This window comes from Pongo pygmaeus, chromosome 16, assembly GCF_028885625.2.
Source record: "Pongo pygmaeus isolate AG05252 chromosome 16, NHGRI_mPonPyg2-v2.0_pri, whole genome shotgun sequence".
Taxonomy (NCBI): Eukaryota; Metazoa; Chordata; class Mammalia; order Primates; family Hominidae; genus Pongo; species Pongo pygmaeus.
Genome location: NC_072389.2, coordinates 71,173,695 through 71,193,000, shown reverse-complemented (window position 1 = coordinate 71,193,000; position 19,306 = coordinate 71,173,695). Strand labels below are relative to the sequence as shown.

The window sequence follows — 19,306 nt, the reverse complement described above, 5'->3', positions numbered from 1 at the left end:
GCATGCCACCACGCCCGACTGTTTTTGTATTTTTAGTAGAGATGGGGTTTCACCACGTTGGTCACACTGATCTTGAACTCCTGACCTTGTGATCCGCCCACCTGAGCCTCCCAAAGTGCTGGGATTACAGGTATGAGCCACTGTGCCTGGCCAGGAAGCAGACTTTTAAAACTATTTTTACTCTCTTAATATAGCAACATGAGATACTGAGGGTTAAGATAAAGCAAAAACAGGAAAAACTGGGGTGTGTTGATATGTGGCTGGATACAGTACAAATTTTGGGACCCTGAATTTGGTTTTAACCCTCTCAATAAGATAGCAAAGGATATCTGTATTTCATAGTGATTAAAATCAGTATAGATTAGTGATTCAAAGCACAAACTCTGTTTCTAGAGTGTCTGGGTCTGTATCCTATCTCTGACCGTTACTGGCTGTGTGACCTGGGACAAGTAACTTAACCTCTCTGTGCCTGTTTCTTGATTGTAAAATGAGGATGATAATAGCATCTAGTTTAATCCATATTAAGCTTATAGAAAGAGTTTTCGAAAATTACTTTGTTTTAAACCTTGGACCATAGCCTTAAATGATTTGGACTTTGATTTGTTATTAGAACATAATTACAGTATTGTAGAGCTGGTTGAGAACTTAGAGTGGTCATACGATCTAAAATTGCAAAAATTTGTGAATAAGAATATTTAGTCCAGGTAGCTTGCTTGACTTGCTTTAAAACACACAGCTAATTTTTGGCAAATTTGGGACTATCTCCTTAGTTTTTGACTCTCGTTAAGAGTATTTTTTTTTTTTTTTTTTAAACAGAGTCTCACTTTGTCACCCAGGATGGAGTGTAGTGGTGCGATCTCGGCTCCCTGCAACCTCCATCTCCTGGGTTCAGGTGATTCTCCTATCCCAACCTCCTGAGTAGCTGGGATTACAGGCATGCGCCACTACGCCTGGCCAATTTTTGTATTATTATAATTTTTTTTTTTTTAGTAGAGACAGGGTTTTACCATATTGGCCAGGCTGGTCTTGAACTCCTGACCTCAAGTGATCCGCCTGCCTCGGCCTCCCAAAGTGCTGGGATTACAGATGTGAGCCACTGCACCCGACCGAGTCTCCTTAAGGGTATTTTTTAAATACTCTTTCCACATGGCTCTTGTTTTACAACTGTCCAAGAATGTCAGCATTTGATTTAGCGAGTTTACTTAGAAAAGTAGAGTTGAGCCGGGTGCTATGACCTGTAATCCCAACACTTTGGGAGGCTGAGGCAGTTGGATCAGTTGAGGTCAGGAGTTCGTGACCAGCCTGGCCAACATGCTGAAACCCTGTCTCTATTAAAATACAAAAATTAGCCAGGCCTGGTAGTGCGCACCTGTAATCCCAGCTACTCGGGAGGCTGAGGCAGGAGAATTGCTTCAACCTGGGAGGCAGAGGTTGCAGTGAGCTGAGATCATGCCACTGCACTCCAGTCTGCGCGACAGAACGAGACTCTGTCTCAAAAAAAAAAAGAAAAAAAAATAGAATTGTCAACAAAGGAAGTAGTTAAATCATGTGCCTAATTCTGGGGGAAAGAGAAAGAATTTGAAGGTACATTTTTGCTGTGGCAAACTACAATGTGGATATTTCTTGGTAGAGAGTTTAAAGTAGTTTTAGAACAATGGCTCCTTCTTTTTCACCCTGAACCTTGTGTGTAAGAAAATTTGGAAAATGCTTTTAATTCCTTTTTTTTTTTTTTTTTGAGACGGAGTTTCATTCTTGTCGCCCAGGCTGGAGTGCGATGGTATGATCTCTGCACACCGCAACCTCCACCTCCCGGGTTCAAGGGATTCTCCTGCCTCAGCCTCCTGGGTAGCTGGGATTAAGGGTGCCCGCCACCACATCCGGCTAATTTTTGTATTTTTTTTTTTAGTAGAGATCGAGTTTCACCATGTTGGCCAGGCCGGTCTCAAACTCCTGGCCTCAGGTGATCCGCCCACCTTGGCCTTCCAAAGTGCTGGGATTACAGGCAATGAGCCACCATGCCTGACCCCGCTCTTAATTTTAATATCCATGGTTCTCTTTCCTACAGAGCCCCGTAACTTATACTGCATTTCTAACTCCTTGTTTTTCATTATGGAATATTCATTTTGGTTTCTACTATATCCAAATGGTCATATAGTTCTTTTTTTATTGTCACCAAAGTTATTATTGAAGTTTTCTTGCTATCTTTACAAATTGGATTTATTGGGAAGTAGAGTTGGGACTTTCCAATAGCCCATTTTTATAAAATTGTTTTTACCCATTTGATAAACCAAAATTTGTTTGCCTATATTCATAATATCTGCTTGACTTTTACATATTCATGTGACTTAAAAAATATTTTTCCAGTAGATTAGTGTGTTAAATGTTGCTTATGTTCATTGCTGTGTTGGGATTTTATTTTTATAAATGCTTTAATATTTTTCTATCAAGAGAAAATTTCCCAAGGCTACAATCTCAACATAATTCATTAAACTATATTAAAATAAAAGGTTAAGGGTTTTTGTTTTTTAGTAAGATATTTGCAGATATCCAGACGTATTATTTTATGTGTATTGTGTGTTTTAAATAAGAGAGCTATTTGAATATTATTCTCTTTCACTTTAGTTTGACCACATTATGCTGTTAGCTATTCAGTATTTGGAAGGCTGACAGACACTTAAAGTTGAAAAGCAAAGATTTGTTATGTTTTTGAATACTCAGGAGATTGTCATTTCTTGATAAAATATTTTTAAATGATCATATAGTGCTATTTATGATATCTTCTCTTATTGTTATTCATCAGATTTTTAAGTACATCTAAATGAGAACTTTATTAAGTGAGTGTGAACTAAATATCCAAGAAACCAAAGTTGGAAAATAATTTATATTCAGACACTTGGCTTCTTACATGAAAATACTTATGTAACTCGTCTGTATTTTCTGTAATACTGATATTTTTACAAAGTTTTAGTTGTTACCTTTAAGTAACTACTTGTCACCTCTTGTCACCTGGCTTTTGACAGGTATATAATACATTTTTTATTCAGAAATGACTCTAGTAAGTACAATTCTTATTTAATTCTTGAAAGGATTATATGAGAAACAAGCCAACAAAAAGGCTTCTGTACATTCAAAATAGATACAAAGTTCAGACACTAAAAGCTTATACTTTATGAGTCTCTCAGAGCTACCCACTAATGTTTACTTAGTCTTATGTAAGTAAACTTTTTTGTATTCAGATAATAGTTAAGAAAATATATAATATGTCAAATGGTGATACATGGTAAGGAGGAAAAAAAATGCAAGAGAGGGGTGATAGGGAGGACTGGGCAGGGTGGAGGGAGCCTTGTTATTGTATGTAAAATGGTGAAAGGAAGACTCTCTGATAAGATGATGTTTGAGTCGATACCCCATGGAGGTGAGGAAGTGTGCCATGTAAATTTATCTCTCATCGCCTATACATCAAATGGTGACCTCTCTCAAGTTTGTGTGTCCATTTCAGACTGCTCACCTTAGCTCTATTTAGTTCTTCACTTGGATATCTAATAGATGTTTCAAACTTAACATGTCTAAAACTGAACCCCTTATCTTCACTCCAAACCTGCTTTATCCACAGTCTTCTCCATCTCAAATGAGCTTCTTCCTTCCTGTTACTCAGGCATTGGCATCGTCTTTGACTCTTATACTGTACTTCATATAATCAGATAGGATTTTTTTTTTGTCTGTATTTTCGGAATATACCCAGAATCTGACCTCTTTTCATCATTCCCACTGTTGCTACCCTTATTCAAACTCTCATAATTTTTGCCTGGATTACTGATCCAAAATAATTATGAGTACTTGCTTTCTTCCTTGTCTCCCACCGCCACTTCTCAACACAGTACTCAGAGTGACCTTTTAACTGTAAGTCAAATAATGCCTGTCTTCTGCTCGAAACCCTCCAGTGGCTTTCACTATCTCCAAGAGTAATAGAAGCCAAAATCCTTAAAACAGCCTAAAAGGACCCACATGATCTGGCTTCCTTATCTCCCATCAGTATCTCATTTACTCTTCTCTGCTGTCATTGCCTCTTTAGCTCTTAGGTCATGATGGGCATACTTCTGTATCAGGGCCTTTCCTCTTGACATTCCTTCTACCTAGAAACCTCTGCTCCAAGATTAATTCATTCAGCAAATACTTTATGGAGCACCTGTAATGCACCAGGCACTGTTTTAGGTATTAATGATAACAGAATGTAGAACTTACCAGAGTGGAGGAAAATAGATGATAATAAATTTTAAACAAATAACTTTTAAAGTATAGTATGTTAGAAAGTGATAAGTGCTGTAGTAAAAAAGAAAACCTAAAAGTAGCATAAAAGGGGATTGGGAGTAGTGGGGAATGGGTTGCAATTTTAAATTGAGTGGTCAGGGAAGCCCTTATTTGAAAGTAATATTTGAAGGCAGTAAGGAAGTTAATCATTCAGATATCACAGGCAAAGAATGTTTGAAATATAGGGAACAGTCTGTGCAAAAGGCCTCAAGGAGGGACCATTCCTGGCATGTTTTGGGAACAATAAGGAAAATGGTGTGTCTTAAAGCAGAATAAATTATGGGGAGAATAAAGAGATTGGAATTGGGGGTAGATGATTAGGGCCTTTAGGTGATTGTAAGGACTTTAGCTTTTATTCTCAGAGAGACAGATTTTGAACAGAACAGTGACATGCTCTGACATTTGATTTAAAAGGATCACTCGTTTATGTAGTGATAGACTGTGGTGGGAAACAAAGGTGGAAGGAGGAAGACCGTTTGGGAGATTATTGCAATCCAGGGTACTAGGGGTGGAGTTGTACAAATCACATTAAATTGTAATAATAAAAATTTTTATTATATACTCCTTTTAATTATCAATGATGTTACACTTCTTCATTTGCATGGATTATGTAAGGAATGTGTTTCATAAAACTATTTTACCCTTATTTCAAAACTTTTAAATAAATTATGTATGTATTTATTTAGTAAAACTTATTTAACTACTATGTGTGAGCCTCTGGGAGTACAGTAGTGAAGAAAACAAAATCCCTACCCTCATTGAGCATATATTCAAGTCAGAAAGACAATAAACAAACAAATATCACATGTAATGATAAATAATCTTAAGAATGAAAAGAGGCTGGGCACAGTGGCGCCTGTAATCCCAGCACTTTGGGAGGCCGAGGCGGACAGATCACCTGAGGTCAGGAGTTTGAGACCAGCCTGGCCAACACCATGGCCAACATGGTGAAACCGCATCTCTACTAAAAATACGAAAATTGGCCGGGCATGGTGGCCTGTAATCCCAGCTACTCCGGGAGGCTGAGGCAGGAGAATCACTTGAACCTGGGAGGCGGAGGTTGCAGTGAGCTGAGATTGCACCATTGCAACTCCATCTCAAAAAAAAATCAGCCAGTCATGGTGGCACGTGCCTGTAATCCCAGCTACTTGGGAGGCTGAAGCATGACAATCACTTGAACCCAGGAGGCAGAGATTGCAGTGAGCCAAGATTGCACCACTGCACTCCAGCCTGGGTGACAGAGCAAGACTCCGTTTAAAAAAAAAAAAAAAAAAAAAGATTTGGAAGTTAAGGTATTCTTTTAAGGAGTGGTAATTAAAGCCTGATTGGAAATGAATTTGGGAGAAAATAGGAAATAAGGAAGTGGACTTAACAAATTACAACTCTTGAGGCATAAAGGATTGCAGAAAAACCTGGCAATATCTGAAACAGATTGTGGAGTCGAAGGTATGCACTTGAGTACATACTTTGTAGTTTATCATTTATACCCACAGTTTGGACTTAGAATAAAATCTAAATGGTTGTGGCTTAGCTTTGTTTAAAAGAGTCAAGTTTTCCTCATATTATTGCTGTTGCAAGGGAAAAAAGGTTATAATTTACTTCTCAAAGAAAAGTGGACAGTGATTCCAATAAAATATTGACAAAACAGCCAACTGAAAATAGCTAGCAGAGGGAAATTTGTTACTACATCTTAGATAATACATACTAGAGAGCTCAAAGAGATTCCATTTTATCAAGTTCCTACCTTTTAAAAATTAAATGATATTTCTATTTTTTTAAATCCAGTGGGGATCAGCAGTATACTTGTGTTATAAAAAATCGGTGGCAAAGACGAACACTATATCTTACAAAGCTGGTAAGTGTAATTTTTCATGCAATACTTCATATATAAATGTATTATAGGGCCCGGAAAGGTTAAAGAAAGGAAACCTGCCTAGGATGTGTTAGTGTCAGGACTGGGACTACAATCCGTATCTTTTGATTCTCATTTTTGTCTTCACTTATATGTTTATTGGATGCTTGATGGAAGATTAATTTTAAAATAAGGTGGGTTTTTATTTTAAGCCTTGGGTTTAAATAAATAATAAGGAAATCTCAATTATCTTTAAGTGTTTAAATCAGCAGAAATATGGGAAAATGTATTTTCATTTTAAATTAATATTTCTTTAATACTTAAATTTAGTAAGAGCTGTAGTCACATGAAATCATGTTTCATAATAATGGAAAATATTATAAACCAATTTGAAGTTTTATAATGCATAGTCAAAATGTCCAATTTTCAGAGACCTCAAAATATCAAACATAGTGAACTTATTTACAAGAGAACAGATTCAGCCTTTTAAAAATTGCTTTTATGCAGGGCATGGTGGCATGTGCCTGTGGTTCCAGTTTTTTCGGAGGCTGAGGCAGGAGGATTGCTTGAGCCCAGGAGTTCAAGACCAGCCTGGGCAACATAGACCCCATCTTTAAAAATATATGCATGTATACATATACATTTATATACGTATGTGTTTAGAGTTCTAGACTCAAGTTTCTCTTTTACATTTGATTTTTTTTTTTTTTTGGGACAGGGTCTCATTCGGTTGCTCAGGCTGGAGTACAGTGGTATGATTGTAGCTCGCTGCAACCTCAGACTCTTGTGCTCAAGGTATCCTCTTGCCTCAGTCTCCCTAGTATCTTGGACTATAGGAGTGTCCCAGCATGCCTTGCTAATTTTTTAAATTGTTGTAGAGACAGGGTCTTTCTTATGTTGCCCAGGTTGGTCTTAAACTCTTGGGCTCAAGCACTCCTCTTGCCTCGGCCTCCCAAAGTGATGGGATTACAGGTGAGGGCCGCCATACCTGGCCTTTGATATTTTTAGATCTACAATTTATCACCTTTTTTTTTTTTTTTTTTTTTTAAGACAAGGTTTTCCTCTGTTGCCTAGTCTAGAGTGCGGTGGTGGGATCATAGTTCACTGCAACCTTGAACTCCTGGGCTCAAGCAGTCCTCCCACATCAGCCTCCCAAGTAGCTGAGACTACCGAGAGTACCTGGTGGCATGGGCCACCATGCCTGGCTAATTTTTTTTTTTTTTTTTTTTTTTAGTAGAGGTAGAGTCTTGCTGTATTGCCCAGGTTGCTCTTGAACTCCTTGGCTCAAGTGATCCACCTCCCAAAGTGCTGAGATTACAGGCGTGAGCCACTGTACTAGCTACTGGCTGTCATCAATATTTCTTTTTTTTTTTTTTTTTTGGGAGATGGAGTCTCACTGTGTTGCCCTAGGCCTAATTTGTAGATATCCTGAAGAAGATTATGAGTCATTCTCACTACCAGAATCCGTTCCTCAATTTTGTTTACCAATGGGTGCAACCATTGAAAGGCTGGAGTGCAGTGGCACAATCTTGGCTCACTGCAACCTCCGCCTCCCCAGTTCAAGCAATTCTCCTGCCTCAGCCTCCTGAGTAGCTGGGACTACAGGCACATGCAGCCACGCCTGGCTAATTTCTTGTATTTTAGTAGAGATGGGGTTTCACCGTGTTGCCCAGGCTGGTCTTGAACTCCTGAGTTCAGGCAATCTGCCTGCCTTGGCCTCCCAAAGTGCTAGGATTACAGGTATGAGCCACCACACCCAGCCGGCCTTCATCACTATTTCTATACTTACTTTATGACTTTATTATTACCTCATGACCTGAGAGAGTAGTACAGAGTTAACTATAGATCCTCATGGGACCTACTTGCTGGCTAGCATGTAATTAAATAATTTTAGAACTGCCTTGGACCTTAGTTTATCTACTTCATCTGATTTTATAGATGAGAAAACCATACTCCTGTAGTATGTCATTTGTCCAAAGTCACAGATATATTAGTGGCAGAACCAACAACCACTTATATTCCCCCAGTTTATCTTTTTGTCTTTGTGGCTATGTCTAGTGATAGTTTCTACTTGACTTTAAGGGCTTTGTGGCCAGGGAACCTATTTTCTGTTTTTAGTTCCACAAAATGAGGTTCAAGGTTCTTCCTGGAGTGTATTCAGTGGAAGATGTCTGGACCGTTTTCCTAATGTAAACATTAGTTTACCTAATGTGAAATCATAGGCAACTTAAAACTCTATCTTCATATAACCTGGTGTTATTTAGAAGCTGAGCTTGAGTTGATACTATTCCTAAGACATTGTAAATATGTGACTCTTCTATTTTTATGAGAAATTTTCCTGTATTTGTGCTAGAAATTAACATATACTCCTATGGGATATGAATTTTAATGTGTAAAAGTTATTGAGAGCTGATGAAGTAGATAGATGAAGATAAACCATATCGAAAATTTCAAAAACTTAGTATGCTTTCTAAGGTAGTATGACCACAAACTGAATTTTTAGGAGTATGTTTGTGCATTTCTATAGGATATCTTTTTCTTGTTAGCTTTAACATCGCCTTTATAGATGAAGCTTGATAAATATTAAGCAGTTAGTTAATAGTTGTAATGTTCAAGGATTAAAATCTCTATGAATCCTACCAAAGTATTCAGTGTTATTTGATGAACATATATGTAATGCTTTGGCATTCCAAATGTGTGAAATAACAAAGCATTTTATCATCATTGAAATAATAAGTACCTAAATTCAAGAGATGATGACCTAATATTTATTGTTGTTTTTATAGGCCTAATTTGTAGATATCCTCAAGAAGATTATGAGTCATTCTCACTACCAGAATCCGTTCCTCTATTTTGTTTACCAATGGGTGCAACCATTGAATGTTGGCCATCAAATAGCAAATACCCTCTGCCTGTATTTTCTACATTTGTTTTAACTGGAGCCTCAGCTGAAAAGGTATTACGTGTTTGACAAATTGTATCTACAAATTTCTTGTACATTTTCAAGTTTTTATAATGCAAGGAATAGTAGGGGAAAAACTGATTAAATTGAATGCATTATGCATACTTTTCCACTTGATTAAAATAACTGTATCCAGGGACATAGGAAAAGAGAATTTTTATTCTGTCCCATCCACCTAAATGCTTTTTTGTGATTATGGTGAAAGATTTTTTCATCATCAAATGATGATCCTTCATTGGTTCATTTTCTGTGATAAAGAAGCTTTGAAAGTAACGTTATTAAATATATAATGCAATTTAGAATTATAGACGTGATAGTTGGAAGGGACCTTGGAAATTATCAAGTCTAATGTCCTCATTTTATGGATAGGGAAATTGATGTCCCGAGAAATTCAATGACTTGCCCCAAGTTGGAATTTTATTTCCTTATCTAAATTTTCATCTCACTTTCTACCAAGTAATTATTTTCAATCATTTTCTTACAGAGAATATTGATAAAATTGCTTCCACTCTTTATAAAACAAATAAATTTAATCAAAACACCTTTTCTTTCAGTAGTAAGGTGACATGAGAATAGCACTATATAGTTCTTAGATACATCAAGAAAGCAGGAGGGGTGTCTCTTCATCACTGTGTTCTTAATACCTGGCCTCTCTCTCATCTGGCTCATAGCAAGCATTTATTAAATATTTAACTGATGATATGATTTGGATATATGATACAAAGTATATTTACTGGATATATTACTTGTTTTGCAGGTTTATGGTGCTGCTATTCAGTTTTATGAACCATACTCTGAGGAGAATCTCACAGAAAAGCAGAGACTTCTTTTGGGTTTAACATCAGCAGATGGGAAGTCTGATAGTTCCAAAACAATTCATACTAACAAATGCATCTGCCTTCTTTCTCACTGGCCTTTTTTTGATGCATTCAGGAAGTTTCTGACTTTTCTGTATCGTTATTCCATCTCTGGGCCTCATGTTCTTCCAATTGAGAAGTAAGTTAAGTGTTCTTGGTTCAACATTTGACAGATCTTTCCATTATGTGGCAAATTTGTGTTGGCAACTGGGTAAATTTTATATGGATACTAGATTTCTCAAGAGTTATTTGAAAAAAATGGTTTATTTCAGTCAGGTAGTATTTCTCCATTGTATGTTTGTAGTCTTGTTATTTAAAATAATTTTATCTCCAATGAGATGAAATTAATGTTTCATTTGTTTAATGCTCTTGGGAAATTTAGAGATCCTAATCTGGACAGATGCTGAAAATTTTTTACTAATTTTTAAATTCTTATTTTACATATAATTTAAATTTATTATGAACCTGTACAAATATTTCTTACTGGGGCTGGGTGCAATAGCTCACGCCCATAATCTCAGCACTTTGGGAAGCCAAGGCAGGCAGGTCGCTTTGAGTCCAGGAGTTTGAGACCAGCCTGAGCAACATGGTGAAACCCCATCTCTACAAAACTACAGAAATTAGTTGGACATGGCCCATGCCTGTAGTCCCAGCTGCTCGGGAGGCCAAGGCACGAGAGTCACTTGAACCCGGGAAGCAGAGGTTGCAGTAAGCCACGATTATGCCACTGCACTCCAGGCTGGGTGACAGAGGGAGACCCTGCCTCAAAAAAAAAAAAAATTCCTTACCGTATTTACATATAATGAATGTAAAGGAGAAATTAGATGAATGCATTTTTTTTTCCTTTGGCAATATACCCAGTAATGGAATCGCCAGATCAATTTATTTTAAAGAAGACAAACCCATTGCATGTTAATATAAATGTCTTTTTTGAAAAATAACTTTTCCAAAACTAAAAAAACTTCAGTGAGCAGAATGGCATTGTTTTACATTTTTGCAGATCTCTAATGTCTAGCTTAATTGAACATAGCGGGGCTTCCATATATGGTCTGCATTCAATCTGTTTCAGTAGTTGTTTTGGTTGAAATATACAAAGAAAGCCTGGCCTCCCACAGATATGTAGGTAGAAAAGGGAGGGATTTTGGCTAATATTTTCAGAAAGTTTGGGATATTCTTTTTTTTGACATTGCACCAAGCTTGACAAATGCTGGTTTCTTACAAGTTATTTGCAATCTAAAACTGTAGTAGTGAACTTTGTCAGTTACATTAAAATCTATTGGTCTGGCCAGGTGTGGTGGCTCACACCTGTAATCCCGACACTTTGGGAGGCTGAGGCAGGTGAATCACCTGAGGTCAGGAGTTCAAGACCAGCTTGGCCAACATGGTGAAACCCTGTCTCTACTAAAAAAAAAAAAATACAAAAGCCAGCCTTGGTTGCGGGCACCTGTAATCCCATCTACTCCAGAGGCTGAGGCAGGGAGAATTGCTTAAACCCGGGAGGCGGAGGTTGCAGTGAGCCAAGATCATGCCACTGCTCTCCAGTCTGGGCGACAGAGCGAGATTCTGTCTCCAAAAAAAAAAAAAAAAAAAAAAAAAAGCTATTGTTCTGTTTGACTCTTTGGGTGGAACTTTCACTTATGCATTATTTTGTAGCATTGTGCATTGGTCATTTGGAAAATACTGATTTGCTAAGTTAATCACATCTTCCAAATGTAGACACATTTTATTATTAATATTAAAAAATCACATTTGTTAATATCACCCCCTATCTTAGAAAAGTTTTTGAGTATTAGGAAGCTTTCAAGCTCATGGTGGCGGAATTCTAATTTCCACTTGAAAGTTTGTATTTAATTATTGGCAAATACTGCCAGTAGCTGGGATTACAGGCGTGTGCCACCACGCCTGTCTAATTTTGTATTTTTGGTAGAGATGAGGTTTTGCCATGTTGGTGAGGCTGGTCTCGAACTCCTGACCTCAGGTGAAACACCTGCTTCGGCCTCCCAGAGTGCTGGGATTACAGGTGTGAGCCACCACACCCGGCCTGTCAGTCATCTTTCAAACAAAAATTGCATTCTGTGGGAGAAAACCAGCAAGTTCACTCACAACTCAGTTGCGCAAGTGTATTTCCAAAATCAAGACAACCGTTGTACTTCTGTATACTACAGAAGTTCTTTATAGTGTCCCTTTCATCATACAGAATTTTAAAAATGTACACTACAGCCAAAACTTAATAAAATTAGTAATATTTACTGCCAATATTGACACTCTTTTACTGCAAGTGTACACTAGTAAAGAATATAGCAACTACTAGTACACTTTGGTGCCACTGCCTTGATCATAGTAAGTCACCAGCAGTTTTACCCACAATGCTCTTGCACTGTCAGTGCAAATGTCAACATTGTGCAAAAAGCAAATGACATCATATAATTTTTTGTTTGCTTGTTTTTTTCTTTTTGTTTTCGTTTTTTGACACAGAGTCTGGTTCTGTCACCCAGGCTGGAGTACAGTGGCGTGATCTTGGCTCACTGCAACCTCTGCCTCTTGGGCTTAAGTGATTCTCATGCCTCAGCCTCCTGAGTAGCTGGAATTACAGGTGTGTGCCACCACACCTGGCTGATTTTTGTATTTTTGGTAGAGACAGGGTTTTACCCTCTTGGCCAGGCTGGTCTCAAACTCCTGACATCAAGTGATCCGCCCACCTTGGCCTCCCGAAGTGCTGAGATTACAGGTGTGAGCCACTGTGCCTTGCCTGTTTTTGTTTTTGAATCAGCATCTCACTCTGTTGCCCAGGCTGGAGTGCAGTGGCATGATCATGGCTCACTGCAGCCTGGACCTCCTGGGCTCAAGCCATCCTCCCACCTCAGCCCCTCCAAGTAGCTCGGACTACAGGCACATGCCACCACGCCTGGCTAATTTTTGTATTTTTTGTAGAGACAGGGTTTCACCATGTTGCCTAGGCTGGTGTTGAATTCCTAGGCTCAATCAATTCACTCACCTCAGCCTCCCAAAGTGCTGGGATTACTGCACCTGGCCAACATCATACTATTATTATAAAAATAGTTGTGACCTTGCAGATCTTCCCTGAATGGATCTTGAATATCTTTAGGGGTTTTTGGATCACACTTTGTTTTCTTCTGTTCTACCTACTTCATAATTCAAGCAGATGTATGTGCTGTGGTATTCATCCCTGCTTAACGTTTGTTTAGATTATGAGTACTTTAATGGTAGACATTGGTGGCTTTATGCCTTTTTTACATATCCTATCATGTCTGTTGGTGTGTTTTTATATAGTAAACACTCAAAACATATTTGTAAATTAATAAATTTCTAATATTGTCTATCTAGTTGAAATTTTCTCCATTCTGAAACCAAGATGATTTTGAAATAATGTTCTTAAAAAAATAGTGCAAACATACTCAGACTGGAACAAAAATTTAAAAAAAAATTCAGAAATAAAATAGCTTATTCCCCCCCAGGAAAGATTTTTCACTATGGTTGCTTTTTTTCTATTCAATAGTGTTAAAAACAAAATCCATAGATCTAGCTTTTTATCCATCTTATTCTGGGAAAAAAACTTACAAAATCAGTAATATAATTTTTAACATATTATTAATAGAATAGTGTTCATTTTTTAGAAGTATTAAACTGTTTCATTTTTTTCTGGAGCACCTTAAGTGTTTGTTGTACATAAAATATAAGCAATTGACTAAAAAACATATTGTAAATGTAAGAATTTACTTTTTGGGTAATTTCCACATCACTGATTTATTGCATACTGTCTAGGTAAAAGTTAAACAGACTTTTAAGACAGTGATAACAAATATTGTTGAATGTGAATGCCTGTTAATGTGAAAAGTCACTGGGTTTAGGCAGAAGCAACTTTAATGGGATGAATGATTTTTGGTTGTTCACTTGTTTTCATAGTATTAGGGATTTCAAAATAATAGGGACACAGGGCTTTGACTCAACTTGGACTTGTGATGACCTGTTGAGCTTTATAGCATATGACGTTCACTTTGGAATCACTTACACTTTTGTTTGTTTTCAAGGCATATTTCTCATTTTATGCATAAAGTTCCTTTTCCATCTCCTCAGAGACCACGGATTTTAGTTCAGGTAAGGTTTTTTTGGTTTTGATTGGGGGACCTATGAGTTGTTATTGGCTCTGTCAAAATGTAACATAAGAATAACAATTTTGAATGAGGAAAAAAACCTAATGAGATTTAGAGAGAACCAGATACTATTCCCTGTTGTAGTTTGGGCCCTTAATGTTTTATTAACTCCTCCCAGACATCTCCTGCTTTTCTTAGAGAACGGGTTCAAGAATTAAAGAAGTAGGTTGAAGTAGACATTTTGAATACACAGAAAGGAACTTTTTTCACCTAAATTTGTTGTAGGTATTTGAAAGTTTGTGCCTTTGGCAGTCATTTAATAAGTTAAGGAAAAGTTGTGTGTGCATAAATTTCAAAACATAGATAAGAGTAATTACATTGTTATATTGATACAGATAAAATATCTAGAAAAATATTATTTTGAGCTTTATATTCAGTCTGAATATCCACATGTCATTTCTGTCTTGTTTCCTGGTATTTAGTGTAAAAAAATACAGAGCACATTCAGTTTAAATACACACAAAAGATTGTTTTATGATGGAAGTTAACAAACTTTTTTGGTAATAAAACTTTGGTTATTAGTCTTTACTTGTCATCTGATCTCTGTCACAACTATTCAGCTCTTCTGTTACAGCACGAGAGCAGCTAGGTAATATGTGAAGAATGAGCATGCCTATATTTCAGTAAAACTTTATTTACAAAAACAGGCAATCTATGGATTTGCCATGTAGGCCATAGGTTTTTTGACCCTGGTATTATGGTATTAAATGAATAATTTAGTCTTTCAGTGTGAATTTGTTAAAATGGCATCGGGGAAACCGTTAAGGACGGAAGAAAAGAGGATTCACAGTAAGAAGAATTAGTAGTTGAAAGGGGTCAGGACATGTTTTTCAAGATCTTAGTGAGTGATACAAAGTGTTATGATACTGGTAAATGGATATACTGAAACTTCATGGGCATAATCATTATTTTATATATTTTTAACAGAAAGTGGTGTTTTAAAGTTCATCTTTATGTTTCAAATTCTTTATTTTAAATCTTCTTCCAGTTATCACCACATGATAATCTGATTCTCAGTCAGCCTGTGTCTTCACCTCTTCCACTAAGGCAAGTAAAACCTCAGTTCTATTTATTTTTCTCTCAATCTAGCATAACATTCAAGTGTTTTCTTTTTCCTAGCTAAAATTTCAAATATTGATGGAAATACTTCTCATTTAACTACTACTTCTCTAAATTTCTTTTACTTAATGTTTGGGTTGCAGTTATTAATGAAAAAAGGAAACTTTTATAATAGTGTTTTGTATTTTGTGTATCTGTTATCATCAAGTACCTACTATTGTGTAAGTGTGTGTGTGTGTGTGTGTGTTTATATATGTAGATGATGAGAACAGTTATTTTCAGCTTTAATTAACCTCTGAAGAACATTCAAATGCAATTTTTTCTTTTTAAAATGCAATTAATTTTAAATTTTACCCAAAAGAAAAAAAAATAGTTCTAATTATTAAATTGTAGAATAGGACAATGTATTTTCTTACCTTAAAAGTTCAGAGAAATCATTAAGTATGTTTTCTGTACAGTATCCTTTCTTGAAATTTGATTAGCTGTGTAATTTTTTCATCAGAGAAATGGTTACAGTCTGATTAAGTTATGTAGCAGATACCTAAGGGAGACCAGCTGCCATCTTTGACATTAATTTTGTAAGAATTGCAGATTATTTCATCACTAGCTCTCAGCCCAGAGTGACAAATGTTTTCTTAACCTTTGTTTGAGCTGAAAATAAACTAGAAACAATGACTGAGACTATGTATGTCACTCTAAATTACATAAAGGACTTTTTTAGGTAACAGCTTTATTGAGATATAATTCACATATCATATAATTTACCCAATTAAAGCGTATGATTCAATAATTATATTCACAGAGTTCTGCAGCTATCACTGTAATAAATTTTAGAACATTTTCATCACCCTAAAAAGAAACTCTTTACCCTTCAGCAGTTAACCTCCTTGATTCCTCCCATCTCTAACATACACATACCCCTCTCCAGCCCCAGTCAACCACTAATCTACATTCTGTCTCTATAGATCTGTCTATACTGGACATTTCATATAAATGGAATCATAGAATATGTAGTCTGGCTTCTTTGACTTAGATTAATGTTTTCAAGGTCTATCTATGTTGCCTCATGTATCAGTACTTCTTTTTATTGCCAAATAATATTTCATTGGATGGATATACATTTTATGTATCTGTTTATCAGTTGATAGACATTTGGGATAGTTCCATATTTTGGCTACTATGAACTTACCCCGATTTTTTTGTGGACATATGTTTTCATTTCACCAAGAAGCTTTTGTTATTAGTTTTGCTTTATTTAAAAGATTATTCCAGTGAAACTAGTTGTTTAACATTATATAAACAAAATACTTGCTGGCTTACTAAACTATTTACTTTGTCAGTTCAGTATTTTGTTACTATATACAAGGCCTAAGTTTATTGTTTTCATTATTAACTTGCTTTGTATATGTATCTCATCATCTTGTACCTCTTGATTTCCTATTACTATTATCATTACAGTGGTAAAGATTATTCACAAAATTAAGTTTTAATGTGTATTTACCTTAAGGGACATGGGCCTGTAAGTCATATAGTTTTTCTGATAATTACAGTGGAAGATAGGCCATGTTCAAAAAACTTCCATTTAAGGATTTGCTTTCAATCAAAGCATCCCTTTTATAAATTGCATTCTTTATTTGGACATTATCTACATGACAGATCTTTTTATATGAAATGAAGCAGATGACTTTTCATTTTCCATATTGAATACAGTACAAAAGAATGATTTTGGAATCTCCTAAAATTGCATTGTTTTCATAGTGTGTTTGTGATGCAGTGTTTTCTCTGCATCATAGCAGCAATCATGTTTAACGGTGAATATATAGTACAAATTGAACCCTGATCAACATATATAATACAAATCCCACTCTAATCAACTACTTTTGCCCATTGTTTTAGATAATGAGGTGTTTGGATCATTATTTTTTAATTATATATTTTTGTTTGGATTGACAGTGGTGGCAAGTTTTCAACACTACTGCAGAATTTAGGCCCTGAAAATGCTGTGACACTACTGGTGTTTGCAGTAACAGAACATAAAATTCTTATCCATTCCCTACGACCATCCGTGCTTACTAGTGTGACAGAAGCATTAGTGTCTGTGAGTATCACAGTTTCTTATTGGCAGTCAATTTAGTTTAAACTTAGTTTATTTATATAACTTAAAGCCATTTTAATACTTAACTAAAATTCAGAGAGTAATGAATTTGTGTTTTTTGAAAGCAGTTTTGATTTCCTGACCATTAACTCTAGTTATAATTATTTAATTCATTATCAGGCGTTAGGCTTTAGGTAATACTTAAAAGACAGTTTTTTGTGTGTGCTGATAAATTATGCTTCAGTGTTAAAAAGCTAAATACTCTCCTATCTTTTGTTTATCCAAGATGATTTTCCCTTTCCACTGGCCATGCCCATATGTTCCTCTCTGCCCACTGGCTTTAGCAGATGTCTTGAGTGCACCATGTCCATTTATAGTAGGGATTGATTCAAGATACTTTGATCTCTATGATCCTCCACCAGATGTCAGTTGTGTTGATGTAGATACCAACACTATTTCTCAGTAAGTACATTTTAGTGATTCTACATCTATATTTTACAACTTTGTAGCATATGTATGTAACTGTATATTTTATGATTGTTAAGTAGGATTCTTTTAAGATATATTGTTTTCCGTGTTATGTGGGGTAATCACCGTCTTTGAATCAGACCTTATTATGCGTCAATGGAGTAGATTTAGAGTATTAAAGAAGGTTTTGTTGGAAGGACTATGCCTTTTATCGTCAGGCTTTCAATATTTAAGAAATATTTTAATGTTAGGCTTGCTTAGAAATGTAGCCAAAGGGGGCCAGGCGCGGTGGCTCATGCCTGTAATCCTAGCACTTTGGGAGGCTGAGGTGGTCGGATCACCTGAGGTCAGGAGTTCGAGACCAGCCTGACCAGCAAGGAGAAACTCCATCTCTACTAAAAATACAAAATTAGCTGAGCGTGGTGGCGCATGCCTGTAATCCCAGCTACTCGGGAGGCTGAAGCAGGAGAATTGCTTCAACCTGGGAGGCGGAGGTTGTGGTGAGCTGAGATCGCACCACTGCACTCCAGCCTGGGCAACAACAGTGAAGCTCTGTCTCAAAAAAGAAAAAGAAAAAGAAAAAAAAGAAAAAAGAAAAAGAAATTTAGACAAAGGGAAATTGAGGTTAGAAATAGAAAAAGTTTATTTCCCTTTAATGATATGAGTATAGGTGAAATCACAATTTGAATTAAAACACCATTCTTTGATTAATATTTCAATCCTATTTCTAGTCTTTTATAACACTATTAGAATACTTAAATATAGGCTGGGTGTGGTGGCTGACGCCTGTAATCCCAGCACTTTGGGAAGCCAAGGTGGGTGGATCACTTGAGGTCAGGAGTTCAAGACCAGCCTGGCCAACATGGTAAAACCCTGTCTCTACTAAAAATACAAAAATGAGCTGGACATGGTGGCAGGTAATCCCAGCTACTCCAGGGACTGAGGCAGGAGAATCGCTTGAACCCGGGAGGCGGAGGCTGCAGTGAGCCGAGATTGCACCACTGCTTTCCAGCCTGGGCAATGGAGGGAGACTCCGTCTCAAAAAAAAAAAAACAACCAAAAAACAAAAAAAAAGCCATCATAGTAATATAAATGCTTTAAAATTTTAAAATAACTTTTAAATTATACATAATTTCATTATCTTTACACCCTAGGGATGCAAGGGTTTTATGTTTTCATTTCTTTGCATTGAATTTATATGTAAGTTATAGCTATCGGAACTATTTTTAAAACCTTTTTATAATTCTGTATTGTTTTGTGTCCCTTATTTTAAATTTAATCATATTTAATCTATTCAGGGAAGAGGAAATTGATGCACTGTCCACACTGCACCCACAGGACATGCTTATAATAACTATGATTTAGTCTAATAAAACCCAAAAGCTGGTACAGCTTTTACACTTAAATATGTAAATGTGAAGTAGGTTTTTCTCCTTTTTTAAAAAGAGACGGGGTCTTACTCTGTCACTCAGGCTGGAGTACAGTAGCATGATCATAGCTCACTGCCAAATTTCTGGGATCAAGCAGTCCTTC

General features: G+C 36.4%; 1 protein-coding gene across 3 annotated transcripts in view; it reads left to right on the top strand.

Moving 5' to 3' along the window:
* Positions 1 to 19,306, top strand: part of DENND4A (DENN domain containing 4A) — a 137,426-nt gene that overhangs the window by 45,346 nt on the left and 72,774 nt on the right. For all 3 annotated transcript variants that reach the window (XM_054450223.2, XM_054450222.2, XM_054450221.2), the window contains exons 5-11: positions 6,094 to 6,163; positions 8,947 to 9,116; positions 9,880 to 10,118; positions 14,029 to 14,095; positions 15,140 to 15,198; positions 17,164 to 17,308; positions 17,592 to 17,767. In XM_054450223.2, coding sequence (XP_054306198.1) covers positions 6,094 to 6,163; positions 8,947 to 9,116; positions 9,880 to 10,118; positions 14,029 to 14,095; positions 15,140 to 15,198; positions 17,164 to 17,308; positions 17,592 to 17,767 — 926 coding nt within the window. The remainder of the gene's footprint in view (positions 1 to 6,093; positions 6,164 to 8,946; positions 9,117 to 9,879; positions 10,119 to 14,028; positions 14,096 to 15,139; positions 15,199 to 17,163; positions 17,309 to 17,591; positions 17,768 to 19,306) is intronic.